The 10,925-nt window shown below is 45.0% G+C and overlaps 2 protein-coding genes across 9 annotated transcripts in view; one reads left to right on the forward strand and one right to left on the reverse strand.

Annotated features, from left to right (window-relative positions):
• NCBP2 (nuclear cap binding protein subunit 2) overlaps positions 1–8,030 on the reverse strand; it is a 34,380-nt gene extending 26,350 nt beyond the window's left edge. For 3 of the 7 annotated variants that reach the window (XM_046003767.1, XM_046003765.1, XM_046003764.1), the window contains exons 1-4: positions 7,879–8,030; positions 4,499–4,680; positions 1,833–1,971; positions 1,065–1,132 (exon numbers count right to left, since the gene is read on the reverse strand). In XM_046003767.1, the coding sequence (XP_045859723.1) occupies positions 1,065–1,132; positions 1,833–1,971; positions 4,499–4,680; positions 7,879–7,956 (467 nt within the window). In that variant the 5' untranslated portion in view covers positions 7,957–8,030. Of the gene's footprint in view, positions 1–5; positions 88–652; positions 1,133–1,832; positions 1,972–4,498; positions 4,681–7,878 lie in introns of those variants that run through there. The other 4 variants (XR_006818101.1, XR_006818102.1, XR_006818103.1 and 1 more) reach the window with 3 other exon arrangements.
• Positions 8,031–8,134: 104 nt separating this feature from the next.
• NCBP2AS2 (NCBP2 antisense 2 (head to head)) lies at positions 8,135–8,899 on the forward strand. 2 transcript variants are annotated; one of them, XM_046003768.1, is made up of 2 exons: positions 8,135–8,452; positions 8,553–8,899. In XM_046003768.1, exons 1-2 carry the CDS (start codon positions 8,185–8,187, stop codon positions 8,654–8,656), a joined length of 372 nt encoding a protein of 123 aa, XP_045859724.1. In that variant the 5' UTR covers positions 8,135–8,184; the 3' UTR covers positions 8,657–8,899. The 2 variants fall into 2 exon arrangements, with proteins under 2 accessions (XP_045859724.1, XP_045859726.1); XM_046003770.1 differs by having other exon boundaries at positions 8,138–8,899.
• Positions 8,900–10,925: the final 2,026 nt, after the last annotated feature.

The following is a 10,925-nucleotide window of genomic DNA, read 5'->3' on the forward strand; positions in this document are numbered from 1 at the left end:
CTTACTGTAATGGGAAAGATGTTCACACTGAGATACTTCAGCACCAACTTTCAACAACTCTAGTGGAAGTTAGGAGATACTCTGTTGCTAGATGAAAAAATTTCATTTAAGGGAAAATCACATTAGACTAACAGTTTAATGAGTAGTAGTTCATATATATTAGAGAAATCACCTTGTACCTTTAAATGCAAAGTAAATTTTACAGACTCCCTTCACTATAGAGACTATCAGGTCACTATCCAGGCTCTGAAACTCGGCAAGCACAATTAGGGGGGAAAAAAAAACTTCAAATGAAAACTGGCTGAAACACATTTCCTGTGGGAAGCAATTCTGATTGTTCTTTGTAAGCGTCCTCTTGCTCTTCAAGCTCTTTTTTAAACCCAGCCTATTCCTGAGATCGCTCTGAAAATCAATCTTAAGTAGAACACATCTTTTGAAAGTGTGTACAGTAAATACTAGTAAAGTCTTACTACATAAAGCATACAAGCCGGTGGTGTCCCCCAGGGCAGTGCTTTAAGGCTTGCTTCTGCATCAGTAATCTAGGAAGCTCCCTTGACTACTCTAAGTTTGGCTTTAGAGACCAGAACTCAACACAGAAAACAAACTCCGGTCAAACATCTCACTAATTCAAAGTTAAACAACATAGCAAAACCCCATTTATTACACTTTTTTATTTCCTGCAAACTTAAAAATTTTAAGGCCCCCATGAAGACCATGAATCTATTATCAATTTTTAAAAATTTTCCATCTTCCTAAAAGAAGTGTGGTGTTTTGGGCTGACAGAACAAATCTGTTGCCACAGAACACAAATTCTGATAACGGTGACATAAAATCATTCTGGCAACCTGACATATGGCCAAGATCCTAAGACTACAGAATAAAGGCATTCCTTTGGATTCTGTCCTTTAATAGTTTTCAAAAGAAAACCATGAAAAGGGTTCCAGCTCAGTAGAGACCTTGATCAAAGCATGGTAAACGTGGGCAGGTTTGCAGACCTTGGGTAATGCACAGCAAATTCAACAGGCCAAAGGAGTGAGTTTTCATGATGGGGTCTCACCACTCACTGGTTTTGGGCCAGTTTTCCATAGCCTCCTCTCCCAGCGTCATAGTCCTGCCGATACTCATCTCGTACCTTAATTGAAAAGAATACAAGTTACATTATAGAGCAGACTGGTGTAAGGAATATGCCTCCCACAAACACACTAGCAAGCGAACTATTTAGCCTTTTCAGGTGCCATAATGTGAACATTCAAGCAGGACATAACATTTTCTTGAGCAACGGATATAAAGCTCAACTGCCTTGCAAAATTAAGATTACCTACTGGTTTTATTTGCTTACTTACTAAATAAAACTCTACATCCAACGTGGGGCTTGAACCCGTGACCCCAAAATCAAGAGTCACGTGCTCTACCAACTGAGCCAGCCAGGTGCCCCTATCTAATATGTTTTTGCTTTTGGTTGTTTTTTTGTTTTTTAACCAAACATCATGCTCATACTCACCAGCACTGAAAAGTAGCATATTCCAAAGAATAAGTACTTAAATTAGGCTATTTTACAATCAGAAACTTAAAACTTATTTCAGTAAATTTTCCTTTTGTTTAAGACCCTCACAAGTGCAAAATAGCCCCTAGCAGAAGTCCAATAATGGTGGCTTATGAAAATGTACAGAATATAATTTACCAATCCTAATGTGTGGTTTTCAGATTCGCTTCAAGCCAAGATTAAAGGCACAAGATTATTTTCTAAAAGAACACACACACACTGACAAAGCCCTTGTCACTAGGAATGAACTACCAGGCAAAGACTGAGCCAAGAGAACATTCCTGCATACCTGGCCCCCAGATCGCCCACGGCCATACTGCCTGCCCTCTTTAAAGCCTGCATCCCAGTCTGTGCGAATGATCCGGTCATCCAGACGAGTTCCATTTATGTACCTCATGGCATTTTCTGCATCTGCTCTTGAGTAGTATCTTAAGTTGTAAGTATTAAGGAACACTATATAGCATTTCTCCATTTTTGGAAATACAGGAAGCCACATCTAAATGAAACTGAGTTGTTAAGAAAGAATACAAAAACAAATCTAACCAGATGGATTTCAGAGACAGTAACTTGGTTTGCATGACCCTGTCTGAGGTTGGTCCAGGAGCACTTGCAGAGTCCGCTACGATTTGTCCAAGGCTACTGATCGTGATTTCCTGGAAAATCATGCTGATGATTATTTGGTCCCATTGTCCCCATATTTTGGTTTGTAAAGTATAAATATGTTCAATGCAGGGTTAGAGCACACAATGCATACTTATCCAAGGAAACAAAAGCATCCAAATTTGGAACTGTATATTCCAAAGGCAAATACAACAACCTTAATAAAGAGAGAAGGTTACAGTGCACATGGAATTGCCATTGCATTTCCTTAGAAGGAAAGAATCAGTATCCTATCACTCAAGTTAGTTGTTCCCAAACCTATTTAATCAGATCCACTCACTCTATCTTTGGGGTGATATTTTTAAAAAAATCCATAAGCAATTACGCTCATTAGCTGGGCTCAGGGAAGCACTTGCTAAAATCCCAGTGTCCAGCACCTACATGATGCCTAGCACATAATGGGCATTCAGTAACTTTTTGCTGAATGAATGACATGATAAAAGGGCAAAGTGAGGAAAAACACTGGCAATGGCAGCTTCTCTTTTGGTAATCATCTGCTGTTATGATTGTGGATCTGTGACACACAAGACAAATGCAAAAGCATTCCAGTTCTCAGGGGCTGATATTACCCACAAGGTGGATTTTCTTTGCTTTGTGTGTTCTCATTGTTCTCCCTGTCCCCTGTGAACTTTGATGCTATTGCCACCCGAGGCAAATGTAAAATTTGGGCACTCTTGACCCTTATGTCTGAAGGGAGAATGGAAGTAGCTTGCAGAAATCAGAAATCAGACACCAAAATTAAAATTCTGGAATAAGTCTGAAAGTAGGGCTTCTAGTTCGAGCTGATAGAGTGAGCATATTCCTCATTTCCTTTTCAAGACCCCATAAAATGACAGAAAAGATACATACACCCAAAGAATAGAAGAGGTTATCAGCAAACTAGAGGTTCAAGAAAGATGAAGGAAGAGTGCTAATGGTTGAAACAAAGTCACAGTTTGAAATATTCTTGAAGGGGCTTAAAGAAGGAGACAGCAAACAGGATTTAATTAAAAGGTCTGTATGTGGGAAGATGATCTGCTAGCAGGAAGGCATTTAAACCCAGGCAAATAAAAATAGAATAACAGGGTTCTGAACAAACTGGAGGAACCCTGTAGGGCAGTGTCTTTGACGTTATTAAGTCAAAATAGAATCTCTTTTCATTCTGGCATTTGGGAAACCCACATATAACAAAGGTGAGGCAACAACTTGAGAGAGCTCTGCTTGGGCCCACAAAGTTAGCCTTCTTTCCTGTAATTACGACTGGAAGCCCAGGGATCACCAAACATTTAAGGAAATTTTACAGCATAAACACAACCCCCCAAAAAGAGAAAAAAATACCCTGGTAATTTGGGGCACAAAATTTTTGAAAATATGTTAGACGAGGTCTGGGAAACTTCTCAGAATTATAAAACAAAATGACCAAAAAAGAAAATGTTAGGAGAAAAAAAACCCAAGCAAAAAATCCAGGAGGTCCAATATCTGAATTTCCAAGGAGACAATAGTTTGGTTTTGACTTTATATAAAATCAAGCTATATACATCTACATAACAAAACACTACACAGCCACTTAAAAAAGAGGTAGACGTATGTGGGTGAACATCATCTCTAAGGTGGGGGAAAAAACAGTGCATGCGGTAGGCTACTATGCATCCACAGGATCACTGCTGGAAAGCTAGTCAAGAGAGACCAGTAACTCTCTGGGTTTAGAACAGTACAGAGATTTTATTTTCACTATACCCTTTGTACTTCTGTAAACACCATGAGCATCTATTTCCTTTTTTTTTTTTTTTCACTTTTTAAAAAATTTTCAGCAGTATTCATTGTTTTGGCATCACACCCAGTGCTCCATGCAGTACGTGCCCTCCCTATTACCCACCACCTGGTTCCCCAACCTCCCACCACCCGCCCCTTCAAAACCCTCGGGTTCTTTTTCAGAGTCCATAGTCTCTCATGGTTCATCTCCCCTTCCAATTTCCCTCAACTCCCTTCTCGCCATCTCCCCATGTCCTCCATGTTATTTGTGATGCTCCACAAATAAGTGAAACCATGTGATACTTGATTCTCTCTGGAGCATCTATTCTCAAAAGATTATTTCTTAAAAAATCAACAGAATATAAATATTCAAACAGAATATAAGTGTCAGCAGCTTTCACAATGCAGGAATGTAGACACATTGGGCAGAAGGTAAGTAGATGAAAGAAGGAGAGGTAAAGTACAGGGATGCTAATTAGTGGATGGCCTCATTCATTTTTTTTAACTAGCCACTCTTGGCCCCACCCTCACCAAATAGCTAGGCCAGACACACAGGAAGGATACTCCACAAAGCAGAACCCACATGCTGTTTTCTTCATCTTATCCAGGCCCATAATGATTTTCTTTATGTCACCACTTTTGCTGAAGAGTTCATAGATCTGTTCTTCAGTTGTGTAAAAGGAAAGATTTCCAACATACAACGTACAGCTCTTCTTCAGTAATTTTTCCTGTTCTTCATTGTCACCCTGGAATGTCAGAGAAAAAGTTAAGCAACACAATCCAAGAAGAGTCCTGCTTAAATAGTATGCCCAAGTATGGCAAAAACTCTCATTAATTCTAATTTGGGAATCAGCTTCTGTCATCATCCCAGTCTACCACAAATCCCTTGCCAAAGAGAGAGACAGAGACAGGCATTCACATTCTAAGACGCCCTTCTGCAGGTCCAGACTGCTTTCGGGACACAGTCACTGCTGAAGAGTGAAGCATGTGGCCTTCCTCCTGGGCCGGACTGCCACGCAAATGGCCTGCCTTCTCTGCAAGCTCCACATCCTCAGCACTGGCACCTCCCATTGCTTGAATTTAACTTCTGGACCTTGAACCAATATACTAGGAAGACTTTTTCTGTAGTGAAAATAAATGGATTTTCAGAGATAGGGTATCCCCTACAATATTCCCGTAGAAAATGTTCAGAACAACTGCTTAGATGGTTTACATGCTCAGATATTTTTCTGAGTTTAGGAGAAAAGGTAGTGATCACTAAAAACAAGAGCTTGCCCTTTTTTTTTTTTTTTAAAGATTCTACCTATTTGACAGAGAAAGACACAGCCAGAGAGGGAACAGAAGCAGGGGGAGTGGGAGGGGAGAAGCAGGCTTCCTGCTTGGGGCTCCATCCCAGGACCCTGGGATCACGACCTGAGCTGAAGGCAGACACTTACCTGACTGAGCCACCCAGGCGCCCGAAAACTTAGGTTCTTAACAGGCTTCCTAATTTGGAGGACAGGATGAAGCCAGAGACAAGAATATAACTGCACTTTGGTCAACCTGCCTGGCAATCCCTGGGGCTCCTCATGGGCTAGATATGGTATTTTACGCGCCTGCACAGAAACCACGTGGTTGTCCTCTCACATTCTCTTCTGATCTCCACATTGGGGAGGACAAATGCTAATAACTAAAGAGAAGGCCTATCCACTGACCTGCTCTCAGACTCTCAGGTTAAGACTCTAACACCAACTGTACAGTGGTATTCCAGTTTGGAAAGTAGCTGAATAGATCTACACTTAGGCCCCTAGAGCATTTTCAAGAGACCTCCCTTGTTCATTTACTACTCCGTATATAATTCTGATCCAGTTTCCCTCACTCTGAGAACAAGACTTTGCATTATTTGTCTCGGAAAGCTTTGTAGCATAGAGCTCAGCCTAACAGGTCTCACGTGATCACCTTCAGTGGCAGAATGGAGGGATAAAGAAACTGTCTAAAGGAAATCACATCAAAAGGAAAATGAAATAAATTATGGTGCATCAATAAATATAAAACTATGCAGCCCCAAGAAAAATGTATATGCACGTGCAGTTGTAAGTAACATCTCTGAGACAGTGATGACCACAGTGAGAACAACGTGAGGGGTATGCTCCAAAATACACATTTTTTTAAAGTACGAATATAAAAGGTCTCATACACAGAAATAGGTACATGTTCCTCTAGGGCGAATCAAGGGGTCACAAGTCAGAGATATCCACGTAAGAAGTTGCATTTAATTCTCAGAAGTGAATGGAGTAGGTCCAAATTTATTAGCCTTATTTTACACTTGACAGTTAAGTAACTTGTTCAAGGTCATATAGCTACTCAGTAGTTGCAGGTGGAATCCAAACCCAGTCTCCGCCATCACCCCCAAACCCAGTCTTATGCCCAATTTCATACTTTCTTAAAAAGTGCACAGGGTAAAGTCATTCTACATTAAAAACAAGTTTTCAGAACTTTGGAATGAGGCATTATATAAAGTAGATTCACCTTATTTATATCACTGCTGTTAAAATATTTATTGAAATTACCTGGGAGGCCTTTTTTTCTTTCCACTCCTCTCACACATGTAAGTAATCTAAACAAACAGCCTATAGTTTAAGACAACTGTGATGTAAGTCCTTAAGGTATATTAACCTGGATTCCATTCAGGGAACTCTAGAAGTTCCTCATGACAGTATCTTACTACTATCTAAATAAAGCTACAAGCCTTAGACTGAACAGATGAGTAACAGAACAAGTTGAAACCTTTCACACTTTTACTCTCATAGGATGCCTGAAATTCAAGATGGTAATGATGTGGAACTTTAGAACTGTAAGAGACAGAAGTGAAAACCTTACTTGGCAGCATTTAAAAACGGCTGCCTTAGTGAATGAATTTCAGGCCTTCCTCACTTTGGCCTCAAACAAAATTTCCTTTTCCCCACCCCGCTAACACGCTGTACCCTCCACGCCTATCCTCTTCTAAACGCGTCCCTCCTTTCCTTTCACATGCCGCCTCCCTTTTCTGAATCCTCACAAGATTCCCTTTCCCCTCACCATTTCTGCTCTAGATTATGATTACTTGCCAGCATTTACAATCCCTACTGGAAAATTATAAACTCTTAGGGTGCGGACACTGTCTTCCCTCTCCCTCTAGGACTTAATAGGTTTAAGCAACAGCCCTCAATAAAAGTTACCCAATAATCGGTGCTTGACCAGTGTCGCACCACCTCGTCTCCGCCTTTGTTGAGACTGAGCAACCCACCTCAAGTATTTGCCGCCTTCCCTTTTCCCATAAAATACACAATGACATGGGCCAAACTAAAACCTCTCTTCTGAAACCGAGTTCTCTGAACTTGACACCTAGACTCTTAAAGTGCCTAGCTTGGACAGTCTCCCTGCCCACTCCTAGGATTCCTTATGGTTGGAGACAAGGCTCAACTTTGTGTCTCCCAGCTACCGCGTAGAACTTGGTACGACCGTTCTACGAAACCAAGGAAGGGAAGGGTTCCACGCGCCACAGGGCTGATCTAAGTTAAAACTAAAAAGCTATAAAGAGGATGTGGTTCAGGAAGACGCCCCCTTTCCCCGTACTCCAGTTGTCAAAGGACACCACCGCCCCTCATATCACAAAGTCACTTTCTTGAGGCAAAGCCTGTGCAAATGCAAGCCGCCGTTACTACCGCCACTGGAATCCCTCTGCACTGGCCTGGGAAAGGCAGCAGCTGCAAGGGAATGGGGAAGCGAGCCTCAAATGCTCTATGAGATAAGGGGATTCAGTAGTATCCAAACGCCCTTGCAGCTCTGTTCCCCAGCAGGCACCGGGGCCTCACTTCGCGTTTATGGAAACCAAAGAACGGAAAACGACACAACGAGAAAAGAGCAAGCCGATTCTCAGCGTTCCGGCCCTGGGCCTTCCCTTCTCGCGGCCCGGTCTCCCTCACCCGGAAGTGCTGGTCCCGGTACTGGCTCAGCTCCACGTAGGAGTCGCTGCGCAGCGCCTTCAGAAGGCCGCCGGACATGGTGCAGAAAGGTGGACGAAAACACCCCCACTCCAGTCACAACGAGACTGCCGCGGCGGTGGCGGAAGCGGAAACGCGCGAAGCGACTGCAAAACGTGAGCATCCTGTAGACCAATCCCAGCGCAGCAGTGTCGTCAGCGGGCGGCGCGGGCGCAGACGTGGTCCGTCTTTATTTGTCGCCCGTCGGAAGCGAGAGCGGCGTGCTTCGGGTTCCGGGTCGCTCTGAGGATGGTGCTTCGGCGGCTCTTGGCGGCCCTGCTGCACAGCCCGCGGCTGGTGGAGCGTCTGTCCGAGTCTAAGCCCATCCGGCGTGCCGCGCAGCTCACGGCCTTCGCGCTGATGCAGGCCCAGCTGCGCGGCCAGGACGCAGCCCGGCGTCTTCGAGCCCTCGCGGCTGGGCCCGCGGGCTCCCTAGGTCGCCGCGCTGCCCGCTTCAGGGACACCTTCTCTGAGGAGCTGCGCCGCGGCCTCCGGGAACGCCCGGGATCACCGCCAGGTAACCAGAGGGGCCCGGGCGCTAATCCCTAAACCCAGGCTGGGCCGGGCAAGGGTCGCCGGCTTTCCCTTCTGGGCTCGACACGGGCCTCGGCGCTCAGCTTCATCCTGGGCACAGTGCACGGCTTTGAATCCGGAGTCAGACTGTTCGCCTTCAGAGGCCTCGTTCATCAGAAAGCCCATGCCAAACCGACATCCCCGGTGAAGCTCTGTGATCGGACTGGGCACGGCGTGAAGCAATGACCCCCCCAAGCCCGGAGCCTGCTGCACAACATACGGAGAGTCGTGAACCGAACCACAGCCGGAGGCGTGTACCCTCTGCGAGTGGGACCCAAACTCGTGTTCAGTGATGCTGCTTCTGCCCTGATAGAGCAGTGCGCCACTTCAGGGGAGAGCACGGATGGAAAGACACAGCTGCCAAAATCTTCTGATTAAATGTGTGAGCCGAGTAATGGGTGTGAGTGTGGTACTTACCCCGCGAGATGGGTTAGGGGTCATGGGGACTAGGCCCATGGTAATACTAGTTAACACATTTTGAGTGTTTGTTCTGTGCTGGCACTTGGTAATTGCAGTCTGTGTGGGTAATCTCACTCCTTAAAGCCACTTTCATAGGAGGAAGTGAGGCTGCATCCTTACAGAGTTGGGATGTTTGATTCCAGGGCCTAAGTCCTTAACCGCAAGTCTCTGAGCCTTTATCCTGACCTTCAATGCCTGCCTTCACCTCCCCGACCTCCATTATCACCATTGGGCGTCAGAACTGCCTATTATGGAACAAGCTACTTGGATTCCTGTCGCCAGTTTTAGAGGGTCTGGGATACAATCGAGACAGCTGTTGGAACCATGAGTGGAAAATCCGTGGTATACAGAAATGCCAGGTCATTTGAGGCCTCTGACCGAATTTCTGATTGCTCCACAGTTAATCATGCAATCTAGAAAGCTTGAAGCCACAGGAGATGCTTTTAGGCTGGTGACCAACCAGAAATTATATCCTGGCCTTTCTGATAGTTACAGAGAAAGAGCTGGATAGGGGCGGAGAGGCCTGCTGTGGGAATAGAGAAGCTAAAGTAACATTCTAAATGTTCATACTTCTGACTTACTTGATATCCTATCCTGGTCATCCCGTTAGAGGTGCTGCTGTTTAATCCTGAGGCCTGGAGTCCCATAATGACCAAAGTCCTGGTTTGGCATCCTATCTGCCCCCCCCCCCCCAATCCTATTAAAGGACAAATCCTCATCCCAGATCAGAGGCAACTCTGGATCCTCCTTTGAGGCTGGCAGTGAGGAGCCTGGGGAGCTTGTTCCTTCTCTGGCCTTCCTGCCACACTGGTCTCAATCCCACTCATTTGTCTCTGGATCTCAGCAGCAGAGTATTAGCTGTCCCCAGCCCGAGGGACAGGGACAGGGACAGCCTGTGACTCCCTATCCTCAGCACAGGCAAGCACACTCACTGGGAGGTCTTCTTCCAGATTGGCAGGGACAAAAAGGGAAGTGGGGCAGGATGCAATGAAGCTGCTAGACAAACTGGTCATTTTGGTAAGAAAAGAGAGAAAGAAAGAGAAGGGGGCTGTGTTTATTTCTCATGGAAGTGGGTAAGAACTAAGTTCTCTCTTTTTTAGAGGGAGTCGGAGCAGAGAGAGAAAACTGTCCTTTCTGGTCCAGCTGCAGGTGATTTCGGATGCCTTCTGCTTCACTGGAGGAGACTCCAGTGATTGTAGGTGACTTGCCATCCCATCCATGATCCCATTACTAAAGAAATATCAGATTCTTCCCACCACCCCCGGTGGCAATCTCCCAGCATGCTTTTCAAAATTCTGCTAGAGAGTGAAGCAGGGAAGCAACTCATCCTGCTATCTTGCAGGGCAATTCTGATTCCTACCTTGATGCTCCATAGACTTAGATACAAACGCTTTATGGACAAATTTATTAGCAGTCAGACCATCAACAATCTACACAGACTGTTACAACCAATTCCCTGGAATTCCTCCAGGAAATTCTGAGATTGTGGATCCAACTGGGGGAGGAGTTTGGGACCCTGGAGTCAGGTGTCTCCAAGATGGCACTTGGGCAGAAAAGCCATCTGAGGCTGCAAAGTAAGGAGGAAGTGTTTCCTGTGTGCCAGAGATGACGCTAAGCACTAGGGATAGGAAGACAAATAAGAGGTTCATAGAAACATAAACCACAAGAGCAATTACTACAGAATTTAAAAGAGGGAAAAGGCCAGTAGTTTGCTGGAGCCAATGTCTACTGGCATCTCTTCTCAACTTGGAGTTCAGTAGCATCATTGTAGTTTGAAATCAGTTGAGGTGGGAGTATTTATGCCACGGAAATCGGCAAACGCTCCACATGGGGGCTTTTGTGCCCCCAGAGAATGGTTGCTAAACATTTACCAGCATATCACTGACCCTGCCTGTCCTTGGGGTTGGAGTCAGGAGGAGCGTGTGGCACCAAGAACAAGCAGCAGCCACGAAACAGCG

This window comes from Meles meles, chromosome 4, assembly GCF_922984935.1.
Source record: "Meles meles chromosome 4, mMelMel3.1 paternal haplotype, whole genome shotgun sequence".
Classification (NCBI taxonomy): Eukaryota; Metazoa; Chordata; class Mammalia; order Carnivora; family Mustelidae; genus Meles; species Meles meles.

Bases quoted from the DNA above. Each gene is read 5' to 3' on its own strand.
- NCBP2AS2 (XM_046003768.1), top strand. From the start codon at position 8,185: ATGGTGCTTCGGCGGCTCTTGGCGGCCCTGCTGCACAGCCCGCGGCTG. The intron at 8,453-8,552 runs GTAACCAGAGGG...CTCGGCGCTCAG, and splicing joins ACGCCCGGGATCACCGCCAG to CTTCATCCTGGGCACAGTGC.